The 16760-nt window shown below is 41.6% G+C and overlaps 1 protein-coding gene across 4 annotated transcripts; it reads right to left on the bottom strand.

The window, feature by feature from the left end:
• Positions 1-1826: 1826 nt before the first annotated feature.
• On the bottom strand, positions 1827-14765 carry asip1 (agouti signaling protein 1). Of its 4 annotated transcripts, none has more exons than XM_086085148.1 (4): positions 14736-14765; positions 3877-4069; positions 3319-3356; positions 1827-2238 (listed from the first exon to the last, which is right to left on the bottom strand). In XM_086085148.1, exons 1-4 carry the CDS (start codon positions 14745-14747, stop codon positions 2074-2076), a joined length of 408 nt encoding a protein of 135 aa, XP_085941274.1. In that variant the 5' UTR covers positions 14748-14765; the 3' UTR covers positions 1827-2073. The 4 variants fall into 4 exon arrangements, with proteins under 4 accessions (XP_085941274.1, XP_085941275.1, XP_085941276.1 ...); XM_086085149.1 differs by lacking the exon at positions 14736-14765 and adding an exon at positions 12881-13064; XM_086085150.1 differs by lacking the exon at positions 14736-14765 and adding an exon at positions 12477-12748.
• Between the last annotated feature and the right edge of the window lie 1995 nt (positions 14766-16760).

The following is a 16760-nucleotide window of genomic DNA, read 5'->3' as shown; positions in this document are numbered from 1 at the left end:
ATGAGCACTACTTTCTTACTCTCTTCTTCTTCCTTATCTTCTTCTTCATCTTGACCCTTTCCCACCGTAAAATTGACTCGATTCTCTGCAGGCAACATTTTCGCTCTTTTTTTCGACTTGAAATTTCCATTTCCTGTGTGAGGGAAGGAACGGGGTGGAAATGTGTTCCAGCTGGGAACCGCCGAGTCTCCTCAAGTGTTGGTGGACGTTGACGCTGCGGCAACGTGACCGCGGCGCAAGTGCGCCCGTGACACATTCGTAATGAAAAAACAAACAAAACTCACTCTATATGATGTTTTCACAAAATCCGCTCTATCTCACAGAGTGTTTGTGAGTTATTCGTTTTTGTTGATTCCTTTTTATTTTTGTCAAAAATAGCGACAATTGTTCCATCAAAAATGGTTTCATCCAAAATGACCATTTTGATATTTCTCCAAAAATAACCTCCTTGAAACTTCTCAGCAGCGCAAAAGTCCAAGTTGTACTTTATGAAAATGAGTGAGTCGTCCACTGTGCGTTAATGAATAGCCAACGTGTTTTTATCCGACATTAGCTAGTAGGGGCGGGAATCTTTGACTGTCTTGCGATTTGATTCGATTCCGATTTTCAATTCGGAACGATTTTTGGTTCCAAATGATTTGATTGACAATGATTTCTGCTTCCATTTATAAATGTGCAAAGAATCGTCAAGAGCTACTCCAGTCTGACACGCTAATGCTAATTAGCGTGCTACTCGTAGCACTTTGACCACTCAAAAGAACGGCTATTCATACGAAACGCTTCAGGAATGTTTGCAGACCGCCATACGTGCTCTTCCTACGCTGCAAAACAAAAACGGCTTTTATTGGCGTAACTTGATCGTGACTTTTTCCTCTCTAATGTGGCTGCAACTTAACAGTGTATCACAACACACGGAACCGCACTGCCTCCAAGTGGCCAAATCGTGTACAACATGAACAGCGCTCCCAATAAATGCACACACAAACAAGGGCAAGGCGGTATAAAATCATTTCAATCAAAAGGATTTTGGGACATTTAAAATCGATTCGGAATCTTACTAAATGAGAATCGCGATTCTTATGAGAATCCCAATTTTTTGGCACACGCCGAGTAGCTAGCGTGCCTCGGGAAAGTTTCAAAAATAAGCTCCTCACCTCCAGCGTCACTTCACAAATGATTTAAATCAATAGAATTGGCAGCCAATAAAAGTAATGCGACCCTCCAGCACAAAATGGAACCCAAGACTTCGCCACGCACGTACAGCCGTTTTGAATAACAGCAAAGTTATCTTAACACGAGACAAAGTGCCATTTCTGCAGAAATTGCGTGGGAATGCTGAAAAGCTGAATGCTAAGATTTGAAAGCATGTGTTTAAGAAGTTAATTGAAAGATCAATTATGTGAAAATTACCCTCTCTCTTTTTTTAAAAAATTGTAGTTAAATGACAAATGAATAAAAAGAAAACTTGAACTATCTGTCTAAGGTGGGAACCCAAGTTCGCCATGGCGGGAGTCAATTGCTTTAAGCACTGAGCTAACTTGACGTATTTATTTTTGAAAAGTGTCATCTGATGCGGAAAGCTAACATTTAATCATTTCAGTGAATTCATAATCCACTTCCTGATCTGATAGTCAGTTGGTTTACGTGTATTGTCTCGCTTCGCATAACGGCCATGGATATATTTGCAATGTTCAGCGGAAGGTGGGATTCGAACCCGCGACCTCCCCAACTGCGCCACTGAGCCGTGTCAAGACAGCTGGCAATGATAACAAGTTGTATGTACGGGAGTGAGCGTGGAAAGCGAGACAATGTCAGTCCCATTGGAAATGAATCCTACGTGATATTGCAACATTTTATTCATACAATTCGCAATTTGCCAAATGCTGCCATAAGCTTTGAGTACGCATGCTAATGCTAACTTAGCGTCAGGACGCCGCAGTCCGCGTTTCAAGTGCTTTCACGCTGTCGACCTCCGGCGAGCTTCGGACCTCGATCGCGGTGCGTCCTCGGGGGTGGAGGGTCAGGTCGGGGGTACCCCCGTGTGTGGGGCGGGTCCCCTCGGAGGCCCCGCCCTCAGCATCGAGGGTTTCCCACGCGGCAGTAACAAACAGTCCTGAAGATGCGGCAGTGGCAGAAGGCGCAGAAATCGCAGCACACCTTTCCTTCGGATTTGCAGCTGCCCCACGCGGGGACGCACCCGGGGGGGGGCGGGCGCCGCCGCCTGCCGTCAATCTTGTTCTGAGGAGCAAGTTTTCACCGCCGTCACAAACAGAACGTAGCCAGACGTTGCCCGTGCGCGGTGACGTCGGTTACAATTGCTTTCAACGCAAACGAGTGCGCTCAATCCATATCCTAAATTTCCTACCATCTTTTTTCCGCCTGTCTGTCGCGTGTGTAAGAGTACCAATGCAGAACCCAGGAATTCTCAGTGTCCCGAGGTTGTATTGTGAACACCCCCCCAAAAAACAGATCGGAAAATTGGTTTTGGTTTAAAATATGCGAGTGCCTTGTTTTGAAGTGAATCGAATCATTCCGTTTTAAAATGTATTGAAATGCATATCGAATCATTTTTACGTGAGAAATTTCCCTTTGAAGGAAATGTCAAATTTGCAGCATAATCATGTTCATCCAAATGTACGCAAAAACGTGACACGAAAAAGAAATCTCATTGCATCGTACCCTCTACAACTGATTGTATCGAATTGAACCGATTTAATTCAGTCCGCTTTAAAATGGAACCATCCTTAAATCGTATCGCTCGTATCACGTATCAATATTTTTAGGATTGATTTTTCTATAATTATTCTATTGATTAATCAAATAATCAGCAAATTTTGGATCGTTACCATTTTCCCCCCCTGATGGCGGTTTATCAGCCAATTATCATTAACGTGCATATAAACGACAGTTGCGCAATGTCACACGAGAAGAATCGATGTTGTCCTCACCGACCTTTTTCAAACCGATGCAGTTACGATTTTGCTAGTTGTTTTTTAACGTAAAAGTCAACGTTTGCAAATGTCTTCCTTTGAAAAGATATTCGGTCTTCTGTCATGAAATCAGAAAATAATTCCTCTTGACAGGATGAAATCGGAGCATTTGGACAACGTGCAGTCAAACGATTACTCGATGATCAAAATAGTTGTCGATTAATAATCAATGAGCTGTCGATTCATTCGAAACCTCTGGAACAGGCAGGACGGTGCCACACCTGACACGCTCTGAACACGTCGTCGCGTTAAAGCGATCGCGGAGGTTATCGTGCAGCTCGTTATCTCAATGCGGTAAGCTGTAATGGCCTTGAAAACACACACACACCTTTTTTTCCTTCTTTTTCCTTCCTGGTTTTGGCAGTTCTGGAGGAAAGAAAAACAAAAATAATGTCTCATTATTATTTATTATTTTATTGTCCTAAGTCTTGCTGTTGTTATTGTTATTGTCGGAGGTGGGATTCGAACCCGCGACCTCCTGGTTACTGAACCATGCCCTTTAGCAACTGCGCCACTGAGCAGCCTCAGTTGTGCTCATGACGGTCACTTTGCATGTATGGAAGCGGAAAGGCAGACTTGGAAAAAGTTCCATGTCTGTCTCATTGAAAATGACTGGGGAAAAGTTGATTTTTAACGTCAAATTGTGCCAACGATGAATATCCCGGGAAGGCGGGAATTTTTCAAGCAAGTTGAAATTCGAACGGTGTGAATCGGAAGTATTATGTGGCGAAAAAGTGAGGAGAATAAAAATCACAATAAAATCTGATCAATGATCTTTTTTTTGTTTACGATTATGCCGATGTTGTAATTATGGAGCGTAATCATCGAAATTGTAATAGAATTTCGATGACTATTACGGGTGCTGCTGTGGACGAGCGCGACTTACCTACGATGAGGACGGGCACGTACAATTCTCCGCCGCCGTCGCCGCCCGGCACGGCGTTGGAGACGGCGTCCTCGTTGGCGCTCAGCCTGCGGTCGGGCATCATGTGGGCGGTGGCGAGGAAGAAGTGCGAGGCGGCAAACGCAAAGATGGCCAGCAGCACCAAAACGCGCATCCTATTCCGCTTTTGGCCTCTCTGCAGCAACGAAACACAAACGACTCGTCAGCGCCGGTCTAAGTTGCGGCTCGCTGTGCGTTTTTCAATTCACGGTTCGTCATTGTGTCCGTGTTAGATGAACGGCGTTGATGCTTTATGATCATCTCTCTTTGAAGTGCTTTGCTAGCATCTTGTGGCATTTTAACGCCGGTGTCGTTTATTCCTGGAGCAATTGATCCATTGATCATTATTTTTTTGATAGCAATAGATCGATGGATATGGTTACGATACCGATTATTCAAGGAGACAGCTCGCCGATATTTCAAGCCGATATTCATTTGCAGTAAAAGAGAAAATATTAGCGTTGTTTTAAAAAATGACCTTTTTCTTTTCATTTTAAACGTATAAAGAATTGACCGCTTCCAAGGTCATCAAAATGTGTAAAGCTCAATTTAAAAATAAGCCAATAAATAATTCTGTAAGTAAAGTTTTCCCAAATGTCAACATCATTTTTTGTTTTAATTTTTAAAATAAAAAGTGTAGGGAGTTCCCTGTCAGCATCATTCGATTTTTTAAAGTGGAAATTGGAATAAATCCATAAATGAAAAGATCGTCACCGAGCGACAAATGCATGTGAATCTCATTTCGGATTATCGTCCATGTTCATAAAAGGTGATCGTCACAGACCGTCAAAAAAAAGGTCAGAATATGTTCAAAATGTGGACAAGACGAACCAAATCGTGATGAAAACCCTCCATTTCGCTCCGTTCGCAAGCATTCACCGCTCAGCGAGATGCCAACTTTTTCGGCCTTCGGATTCGTAAAAAGGCCGATGCCGATATTTGTCAAAATGCCAAATATAGCGATAATCGAGAATCGCCCGTGTGATAATGCGTCTATCCCTAATTTTTGATAACCGATGAATCGTTTCGAGCCCAAAATCCCGAGCATTTCATCTTCTGTTTAAAATGGTGAACATTTTTCGATTTCTTTATTTCAATTGCTTTATTTTAGCCAATTTTGTGACGAGTAAACGAATCGTGAAAAAAAATCACGGTGCGTTTTTTTTGTTGTTGTGATGAAATGCGGAATTGAAGATGATGATTTTGGGCGGCGTTGCATTGATGTTGGTGCGTGACAATCACGATAGCGATCGAAGGTTTCACATCGCTTGACTGACTGAAGAAATCTTTTTTTGCCCCACAGAAACCTCCTATTTAATTTTCTCCGCTCTCACTATTGTTTCATCTTGACAAATGTGTGTTATTTATGTAAGTATGTATTTATTCATTTATGCATTTATTTTGAGCAGTTTTCAAGGCCCACATTTTAGTGTGGAATGAATAAGTCATTGCATTTGTATTCAAGCGTCTGATCTGAATGGGAAAACGTTTTTATCCGAGGCGAGCGACACCGCCAGGCAATCGTGTCGCTCGCGGACGAACATGCGTGGCCGTCCGAGTGAGCGAGCGAGCGAGCGAGCGCCTCGACGGGCCTGCTTCTCCTTTGAAAATCGCTTTTAGGCACTTCAATCGCCCCCAAAGAGCAAAACACGAGCGCTTTTTTCCTTCGATTCGAAAAGCTCCCCAAATCATTTGACATGTTGTCATTATTGTGTGCGGACGTTTGACGGGAGAAAAAAAAATCCATTGTGAAATAAGGCGACAATAATAATTGGAATCTCCATATGCCATTTTTGAGGTTTTCATTTTTTCAATACATTGGCAACATTTTATAAGAAACTTTTTCATTTTGTTTTTTCTTGATGGGATGTTTTGTGTAACATTTAGCATTTATAAAAGGTCACTGATTTTGAATGTTTTGGACAAAGGCGCACAAAAAAATGTGAAAAAAGTGAGTGATTTGCTGTTAAAAAAAAAGAAAGAAAAAAAAGATCATTGCGCAAATGATGGATGGACGCATATGGGACAATATTTAGCAAAATGAGTGACGGGCTGTAATGTCTTAATTGGCCCGATGACGTCATTGGTCGGCTGCGTGAAGGAATAAATTTCTTCTTCTCGTTATTGGTTATCAAAGACTTTTGGGATTTTTGCCATTAATTAGCGGTACAGTAAATATAAAAGCGGTTTCAATAGATATAGATAGCGGCACTTTATTTATTTTTTTAATCCAACTTGCTGACCGGTGATTGGCCAAACAATGTGTACTGTATAGATCAGGGGTAGGCAAGTTGGGTCCTGGAGAGCCGCAGCCCTGCATGCTTTTGATATCTCCCTCCTCCAACACAGCTGAGACTCATGATTTGAAACACCTGGGTTGGAGGCAGGAGACACCGAAAACATGCAGGGCTGCGGCTCTCTTGGACCCAACTCGCCCACCCCTGGTTTAGACTAATCGTTGTGGGACATTTTGTGTAGAATTTCCAAGAAAAAGGGACTTTATTCCACTTACGAGTAAATGTTGTAACATTGTAAAATTAAGGAAAAGTCACACACTGTAAAAAAACAAAAACAAATAAAATCTGCATGCATGTGATTTCTTACTTTTTAATTTAAATTAGCAAAAACTTCCCCAACCTTTTTCATGTCGTCATGACGTAACATTTTGTGTCGAATGTTTACTTACGTCTTCCATTTTGGTATGTAAAATGTGTTTGCATGTGAATACTTTGCGGATGCTCGTTTGCTTGAACGTGCTCGGTTTTGGATGTTGTGGTGTTTGTTTTCTGATGATACGTCTGTTAAGAAGGGAAAAAACATGCTGGTGAGAATCCGTGTGGCTGTGACACACGGATGCTTTGTTTTCCACATCATTCAACATCAACAAGATAGCCGGCACATTTTTTTCAAAGCCTCCGGGGATGTTTGCGCGCACGCTATGCTAACGTGCGTAAGTCAAAAATTGCCTTGACAAGAAGATGCCGTTTGTGCCCGCAACGTCTCAAGACGTCATTCTGATGAATATTGCGTTGGTGGAAGACAAATGAGCAGTCAAATGCAGCCATTTTAATCCATCTCAGGGGCGGCCATTTTGCCACATGGTAAACTCATTCACTGCCATTGACGACTATAGACGTCAAAAATTCATGTCAACTATTTCTATTAGTTAAAAATAAAATAAAATAATTTCATTAAAAATTTTTTTTATGAAAACCTAGATTTTTTTAATTGTATATTTATAACAGATATTTAGACAATTAAACTGCCCTTTTTTTCTTTTTTTTTTATTAGGCCGGTCAGGCGATTAATTTTTTAAATTGTAATTAATCACATGACTTCACCTGTTAACTAAAGATTAATCACAAATTTGATATCTGTTCTAAATTGACAATTTTTTTCTAGCTTTTCATACTCTTGTTAGAAAAAGTGGAAAAAATGTTAAACTAATATAAATAGTTCAAAGGAACTTTTGACGTCTATAGCCGTCAATGGCAGTGAATGAGTTAAAAGTGAGTCAAGTAAGGTATGTTTGGGATCGCGACCAAACAAAAATGTTTTTGGAATGAATTCAAGAAGCAAATATTTATGCTATTTTAGATGGAAAACGGCAAAAAAACGCTACAGCTTATTTTTACGAATGACAAAAGCAAACTCGCACGACGTCATCGCACGGCGCCCGTCGCACGTCGCTTCCTGCTCTTTTTCTTCTTCTTTTAAATTACTGGTGGGTCACATCTCTATGGTGGTGTTTAGTATCCTCTCAATATTCACAAAAGAAGAGCGGATGGAAACGGGCATATGAGTCACGTGATTGTTTTGCGCATTTTCAGTACATTTGCTTAAAAAATGTGAAAATATTGAATGGAAACCGGACTAATGACATCACAGCGACCAATCACGGCTGCGCTTCAGAAAAGGGGTGAGATTGCTTGTTGCCTGAGCATCTGTGATGCCATTTCCAGCTTCAAAAATTGGGAAATTTCCCGTGGCACACTGAAGATGATGATGATGATGATGATGATGAAGATGTCGCCCACTGCTTGTGAATGACGGAATTATTAGACAAAGTAATGCAATAATAATAATCATCCTTCTAATCCTAATAATGAGAGTGTGGGAGCAGCTGCGATGTCAACGTTGACCACACACGAAGTGTTCAATAAGTTCCAAGTTTGAGAAACGCGACGCGGTGACAAGCCGGGCGGGCCGAGGCGAGCCCGCGCATGCGCGGGAATAATAAAGCAGGCCTGGGAAAAAAAGGTTCATATTAGGATATATTGATTCACTTGACGTGAGCGATTTCAAACCGTTCCAACTGCAACATGTTCAATTGGCACAATTTTCTGGAATGGCAAATATGGACACGTTCGTCCTCCATTGACCAACTCGAACCATTCCAACTTCCACATAATCAGCTCGCATGCATGTCAGCAATGTTATCATTGCACATTTCGGATCGTTAAATACGGTCTTTATCAAGAGTGATACATTTGATTCAAACGTATGGGTGCATTAAAAATGATTTTAAATAATACATTAGCTGTATGCTACGTAGCAGTAAATATCATGCATTGAATACGATGTCAATATTGTCTTTTTCTGACCTTTTATTTACTATTAATATGATATACTGTAAATATGATACATTGCGTCTGGAACATTAAATAGAATTCAAATATTAAATATGGTACGTTAAAGATCCATGAATCAATAATGGATTGATACAATAACAATGAAACGATAATGAAACGATAACGGATACGAGACACACAAAAAAAAAAAAAACTTAACCATGACATACTAATATTGATTAAAATTGATATCAAGGGCATTGATATGTGAAAGCAATCCAATCACAGTTCATCAATCTTGAATATTAGTTGTGGGGTCCCCCAGGGGTCCACGTTGGGGCCCAAATTACTTATGTAACGTTTTTGTAAAATGCTCAAAACAATGAATGTGGTACTTTTTGCATTTTTTTCTTCCAAGTCAATTACAGCAAACAATAGACAAAGGATCAATCAATGGAAACGACTTGGAAATCACAAAACGGACACTCAAGGGTTGTAATGGGGGGGGGGGGGGGGCAGGCAATTCAATTGCTCGGGGTTCATATGAATGATGAGAAAATGTGGCGCAAGGCACATATTTGGCAAGTTCAATCTAAAATATTCCAAAATATTGCCGTCATGATCAAAGCCAAGGACGGGTCGGATTCTAATTGACGCCACATGCTGCGCACTTCCCGCGTTTGACCGGTTTTACAGTTTGATGGCAACTTCTGGGCTAACGACGACAACGACTCGTTACGCTCACCGGCCGTTCGAGCAAAAAAAGAAAAAAGAGCCCGAGAAGCGTTCATAAGAGGTCGGATTAATTAATTAATAATTGATTAATTAATTGATCTATTCAAATGGAAATGATGCACTCCGTTCAAAATGGTTGTCTTTCAATTTGTGGTGTGAACGTGCGGAATTAAAACAAACGTGAATTCATGATTTCTAAAAAGAAGGTTTTGTCAGGAAGGCAAAAAAAAAAAAATAGTCAAATTGTGTCACAACACTTTCATGTGCGGGCAAAGCGCGTACATTTGTTTTGTACATTTATGGATTCTGGTTTGCACTTTTTGATGATCTAATTATTACATTGGTGATGCGAATAAGTTTGACTTTGTTTTCATTTGGAATATTTACATTTGGTTTTGGTTTGGCAACATGAACAAAAAAGATGTAAATAGGACGCATTACAATCATGTCGATTTGGTGCACGAGAGAAGGGCTGCTCCGTTAGAAGAAAATATTGATCGCGATTATTTTGGTGATAATTGAAAAAAATAAAATAAAATTGTACAAAATGTAAAAAAACAAACAAGTTAAACGTACTAAATATTAAGACAAATAAAAAAATTGAAACACTGTTATGCAAATTTTGGATGAAACAAAATGTATTAAATTAGTTATTTTAAAAAGGTGCAAATGTATAAATGTTACCAACTCAAAAATTAGTATTAATGATATATATATATATTTTTTATGATTATGCTGATTTTGTAATCGTGGAGTGTAATAATTGAAATTGTAATTTAATTTTGATTCATTGCACAGCCATGCATGAGAGGTCACTTGAGGGCATCAAATGGAAATGTGCTCATAATTACACACGCACACACACGCACACACACACACGCACACGCACGCACACACACGCACCCGTGCGCATGCAAGTCACAGAAGTCTCCGAGTATAAAACGGACACAAGTTGGTTGGATTGCTGTTGCGCCAAAAACAGACAGCCTGAAATATTGCAGCTCACAAAAGGAATATTTGTCATAATGTCAAAGTGTGTGCGCGCGCGCATGAAGTCGCCGCCGCAGCATTTTGATTGCGCAAAAACATATCGTAAACATGTTGAAATCATTAGACTGCATATCACCACAAATGATTGTAATTTCTACAATCTGACGCTAATAATCATCACTTCCTTTCTTGGGAACACACGCACACGCAATTATTAAACATGTGCATCGGTGCACATGTGGTGATTTCATACTGAAAATATTGTTGTCTGAATTTATTTGTTTTGAATTGGTTTAAAAAAAAAATAAAAATTTTAAACATGCACCTTCACACTTTGTCATTATTTTGTCTTTTTTTTCATAATGTAAACAATTACCCCCCCCTCCCAAAAAAAAAGATGAAAAAGCCCCAACAGCAATTTTGTTGCGTGTACGCTTTAAGTGTTGAAAATGCTTTTTCTAGTCCATAAATAAAGTTGAGCTCGCCATGCAATTCTGTCAAATGCCCTTTTATTTACAACTTACCATATTTGACCATAATTCATAACAGGCTCGCATTTAGAAAAACAATTCCATCACATAATAGAGAATAAAAAATGACAGATTTGGAAATAAACTTGGCTTGACTTGCTTGCAGTCAAGAATTATTTTTGGAATTGTTTTAATGGGAGCTTTTCATCACTTCAAAAAGTGTGTGTGTGTTTGTAATATATATATATATATATATATATATATATATATATATATATATATATATATATATATATATATATATATATATATATATATATATATATATATATATATATATATATATATATATATATATATATATATATTTATATATATTTATATATTTATATATTTATATATTTATATATATTTATATATATTTATATATATTTATATATATATATATATATATATATATATATATATATATATATATATATATAACAAAGCATATATTTGTAATTGAAGTTCATTTGCATATTTAAGCTCGCCATCAATTGACCTTCCCGACCTCAAACGCAGCAGACAAAAGGAGCATCCGGCAGCTGCCAACATTTGCAAGCGGCTGCCGGACGAGCCCCGAAAGGAGCTTTTGCGCCGAAACGGAGACGACGTCTTTCCAAGGAGCTCGCGGCGTGCCGGCTGCTGTCAACATTTGCGGCCGCCAAGGTGCCCGGAGAGCCCAAACTTGCCGCAACATGGAGCGATGGCGGCTCAAACGTGCCTTCAAAAGCTTCCGGCAGATGTCATCAATTCCAGCTGCGGCGCCGTTAAAGGTGCCGAATAGAGCAGGAACCGTCTCGGAAGACGTCGGAGGAGACTGAACGCTCCCGTGAACTTCTGCCGAAACCTCAAAGGAACTTCCCCTGCTTAGAAACATTAAACAGCAGGGTAACCGTTAAGGTGCCGGCGCACCGCCGTAGAGAAAAGCGCCCATAAGGAGCTCAAATCAATTAGGCAGCTGTCAGCATTTCAGCCGGGGAGCTCGAACCTCTGCCTCGGGAGCAAGAAATCCTCACAAAACGGCGAGAAAACCTCTCCGAGAAACAATCCGACCGCTGTCAACATTTCACTCGGCAGCCGGAAAAGTGCCAGACGTTTGCCACATCTTCTCACAGGAGTGAGAGAAAACATCTCCAAAGGAGCTTGAAGCCATCGACAGGCTGTCGGGGTTGTCAGCCGGCAGCCGCAGGAGTCGCAACTTCTCAAATATCTTTTCAAAGGAGCTTGGAACAATTTGGCAGCTGTAAACATTTCAGCCACCGTTGACTTAAATGTTCCGGAAAGCTGCACCTGCTGGAAACATTTAGTCTTTCAGATCCGTAAAGGAGCCGCAACTCTGCCGGGACTTATTACACAAGCGATAGAAAACCTCTTAAAGGAGCTTGAAACAATCTGACAGCTGCCGTCAAGCTTTCACGGCAGACGTGAAGGAGCTGCGACGGTACCTGAGGAGAGCGCCGGCGCAACTTCCTGCTTCACGCGCTCAAAGGAGCTTGAAACGATCTTCCCGCAGGGGAGCCGTAAAGGTGTGGGAACATAAAACTCGACCAGAACGGTGCCGGAGGAGCAAGAATTCTGCCGGAACTTCCTGCAAATTGTGTATGGGGGGGGGGGGGGGGTCTCTGCTGGAACTTCTTCCAAAAGAGTTTGAAATGAGGCGGCAGCCATCACGTTTTCAACCGAGGGGAGCCGTAAGCTGCCAGAACTGTTCCGGAGGTGCCGGAACTCTTACCGGGGCTTGTTGCAAAAACCAAGAGAAAAGTTCTCAAATGACCTCGACGTGATCCCGTCAGTGGTCCAGCGGGGGAACTGCAACGGCGCCAGAATCCCGCCGGAGGAGTCGGAACACACGATCCGCAACGCGGTCGGAGCTTCTCACAAGAGGAGGGAAAAAAACCTCTTGCAGGATCTCGAAACCATCTGCCGGTTGTCGATGCTTCAAGTGAAGAGAGAATGTGGCGGAGGGGCCAAAACGCCGCCAGAGTGGACAGCAAAACCTCTCGGGGCCACTTCGGAAGCCGTAAAGGTTTTTCCGGCGCACTGCCGGAATTTCTCCCAAATCGCTTCCACAATCTTTCATCCGTTCGGAAGACGTGCTTACGTACGTGTTGCTGCTTCCGCGGAAGTTGACCTTACCTCACTGGGGCTCTTTTTTTGAAGTCCTGGTGACAAAAGTTCTAGCGCAGCCCCTGGTCTTCTGGTGGGAACGTTCCGCGATGGGTCACGTCCGTCCTCGCCAACTGGTTCCCCAAATGTCCCGCTGGGATCCTCCCATTAGATAAAAAAAAAAATCCGAGCTCAGGCAGGCCGCCGTTACCTTCGCCACGCTGCCGACAATCTGCTGGGAAGGTTTGGAGCTTGGGGTGGGGTGGGGGTGGGGGGTCACAGAGGGTCAGTTGATGGGGGGGGGGTCTTGATCCGGCGGATGGGGAGGAAGGGGAAAGTATGCAGACCACAGATGGCAACACGCCGCTAACACGGCAACAACACGCCACAATGACACGCTGCCTTTCGGACGAAAGCTTCTTCCCGGGACATGAAAGACGAAAGGCGCCACTTGCACGCCATTGACGTGTAAGTGGTGTGGCATGAGCATGACATTACATTTACATGACGTTAGCGTCGGCATTCATATTCCGGTCAGCAGACGTTCGCGTGACTCCACATGTCAACACTTTGATTGCGTGTGATGTGAAATTAAGTATTTGCATGGCTTGGACCTTTTCCATTTCATTTGCACGGATTGATGGACATTTGCTAATATCCGTGCGTATTAGGAACAACCACCAAAGTACTGTCAAAAAACAAATCTTTGGAGGAATTGAAAGGCAATTGCAAGTTAATCTATGCAAAACGGAAATCGTTTTATACAAAAGGGTGATTTTGGGGCGCGTGTGTTATACATGACGTGGGTGCGGTTATTCACGGGTTTTGACGGTAATAAACAGACAAAAATCACAAACGCTCAGATATAGAGTCGGGATAGACCGATTATCGGCTGGGCCGATAATCAGCATTTGACGAATATCGGCCATTTTGAAGAAAAAGCTTACGGCTGATAATAGATCCATTTAAAAAAAGTGTTCAGGGAAAATAACAAACTTCAACTAATTATTACATTTCATAGATGCTGCTGACCGTGGGAACTCTCTGCGCCTTCTGTTAAAACTAGGATAAGTAACATTTTAGTACTTTAGATATTTGGAAAATGTATCAAACTTTATTTACTGTAGAACGCAATAAGGAGCTATTAAGTTTTGATTTCATTTTTGAAGACATGCCCATGAGAGATCTCTGAACTTTTTCTTAGATTATTAAAACAAAGATTGTCTATTGAATAAGATTGTGTTTATTTTACAAAACCCTAAAAGTTGTTCAGTAAACATTTGTTTAAAAATTCAAATAAATTAGGAGCTGTTTGTCTTTTTTCCAATTTTGATGCCAATATTTTCCCTTTTAGTGAAAATTAATATCGTTTCTCGGTGTCCTTGACTACTGATAATCGGCATCGTATCGCTAATATCGAGCTTAAAAGGCCACAAATAATATACTTTAATATTTCAAAGAAAGTGTCCTGTCCATTCAAGACAACAAAAATACAAAGTCAAATGAAATGTCATTTCCATCATGGCACAAAGTCAACGAAATTGTTTCTATTTCCTGTTCATTTAAAATGTCTCGTGTTCCTTTTTTGGACCGTGTCATATTTTCATGACACCAAAAACAGCTGATTGAGATATTTCTCAAATTCTTCTGTGGCATCGAAGTGCCAACAACGCTTTTAGGCAGCCCACCTTTTTTTTTTGTGTCACTTGGGACACACTTTTTGTGGCAGCAAACATTCAAATGAACAAGAAACGGAATCGACAAAACCTCATGAAACGTGTTTTCACCACGAAGCAGAAACGGCGACAAACATTTCATGAGGTTACAATTTCCATTTTTTTAAAGCGTGACTAACAACAATTTACGAGGTCACGTTCGTTCCTACCGTATTTAGCATCTCGGCGCTTTTCGCATCCACGGCAAACAAACAAAGAAGGAGACGAGATCAATTGTGCAAGGAGACAAAAGAAGGAGGACAAGTTAAGCCCTCGTTGTCGTCATGTGACAAAAGTCCGATTCGTCGCGTGGGACGGGAAAGCGCATTTCTTTCGCTTTCCAGGAAACGATTGTGACAAGAAGCCGCTTTCGCAGCAAACTGTTGAAGTTGAAGTTGAACAAAGATCAACTTTGCAACGCCACCAGACAGACTTGCAACTTGTTACTTCTTCCGACTCCCTTTTCAATATGTAAGCTGTGCTGGATCAATTTGTGTTTTCTCATTTTCTGACTGTGACTGTTCTTGGCATTTATTTAAAAAAAAGAAAGAAAATCATTCAAATTTGTCAGGCTCACGTTTATTGTGATGCTCCAAATTTGCAAGGCATTCATTTGATGATGATGATGATGATGATGATGATGATGATGATGATGATGATAGGAAGTGTGCAACATCACAGCCTCGAGTGTGATGTTTTTTTTTAATGACTGTTGCAGAACAAACAAGCGACATTGATTTGTTAATAATAACGAGCGACAACCAATTCAAAAAGTTGCTTATCACATGATTGATTGTTGGCCGCCATCACGGAAAGTTCAGTAATTGCTTCCGTGGCGTTTTGCGAGCGCTGAAATACGAGGCTGTCAACCGGCGCTTTGTCAGCTCGCAACATTGCAATGAGGTCGTTTTCGATCAGCTGGCTGACAGCGAACTTGACATTTTTTTTTTTTTGCTTTTGCTCAAAAGCTGATGTTTTGCAGCCTCGGACCACGATTGCTAGCCGGCTCGCCGCTTGAGCTAGCGAGCTAGCGAGCCGGCCCGTTGGCTCTCGAGGATGACTTCAAGTAGCACTAAGGAACTTTTCGACCTGAATAAAATATTTGTTCACGGCCTGAGGGGGTCGGTATCATTTTTACTGGCACTGAGCAACTTTAAGGAGGATGGAAGGAACACTAGCAAGCTAAAAAAAAAAAAATGAAATGAGCTTGCCCTCATGGGAAATGAGGTCTTCCTTCAGGCATAACATCACCACTTTCGTCCATATGGCGCCGCCATCATCGAGGTAAACTGAAAGTTCCTTAGTGCAGGGTGAGCAGATGTCTGGAATTATCGGGAACAGTCCCGATTTTGTCCTATTATCCAAATACAGTGGTTGCTGTTGTTGGAGGCGACGCAAGCGGAGCGCTCTCGCGCCGTATTTTGTTACATAGCGGGACCGCCGCAAGCTAAACGGCGCGGCCGGCCGGCCGGCTTCCAAAAGCTGCCGGGAGCCAGCAAAAAAAAGGTTGAATCATGCATGATTTGTTTAGCGCTGTTTAACTGTCAACCAAAATCATATTTAGCATTACGCAACAAGATAGCCCCGCCCCCCCCGTGGACGGAAATTGACTAGCGATTAAATTTGCTGAGAATTGATTGCATGTTTGATTATTAGTGAAATTGTATGTTCCTGTTAAAAAAAAATTGAAAATCTGGTCACTCATGTAGCATAAATCTCAATTGATGTTAAGCCATCTCATGGGTGAGCTAGCCCGGCTAAGCTAAGCTAGCACGCTTAGCTTCACAGTTCACACAGCTAGCTTACCTGCATGTGAAACGTAATCGTTGTGGATGTTGTTTCCGATTGCATCCAAAAATGTGTTTGTTGATCGTTAAGCGATATTGACTGCATGTGCGCACGTCTGCGATCGGTCACCAAATCTTTTCGAAAGCCGTCAAACAGCATTCGCCGCAAAACAAGACAACAAAAGTCACACTCTGCGTGTCATCAAATCAGCCGCGCATTTTCGCGATCCGGGTTCAATTCCCAGCCGGCTATTGCGCAAGATTCCGACGGAGCCGTTTGAATGCGGCGTCCTCTCGTCTTTCGATTGCGATTGTTTGTCTTTACGAGCAGGATTTATTTGGGATGGCTCGTAAATGCTGACGTTGCTTCGACTTTGCTCGAATTTGGTGAAGCCCCAAAATAACCAC

Source organism: Leptonotus elevatus, chromosome 9 (genome assembly GCF_054856555.1).
Source record: "Leptonotus elevatus isolate MCC_2025b chromosome 9, RoL_Lele_1.0, whole genome shotgun sequence".
NCBI classification, from domain to species: Eukaryota; Metazoa; Chordata; class Actinopteri; order Syngnathiformes; family Syngnathidae; genus Leptonotus; species Leptonotus elevatus.
The sequence above is the reverse complement of the archived record's forward strand: the minus strand, read 5'-3'. Positions and strand labels throughout refer to the sequence as shown.

Bases quoted from the DNA above. Each gene is read 5' to 3' on its own strand.
- asip1 (XM_086085148.1), bottom strand. The intron at 3,357-3,876 runs GTAAGTCGCGCT...TCTTTCCTCCAG, and splicing joins CGTGCCCGTCCTCATCGTAG to AACTGCCAAAACCAGGAAGG. The intron at 2,239-3,318 runs GTGTGTGTGTGT...CTTGCTCCTCAG, and splicing joins GGAAAAAGAAGGAAAAAAAG to AACAAGATTGACGGCAGGCG.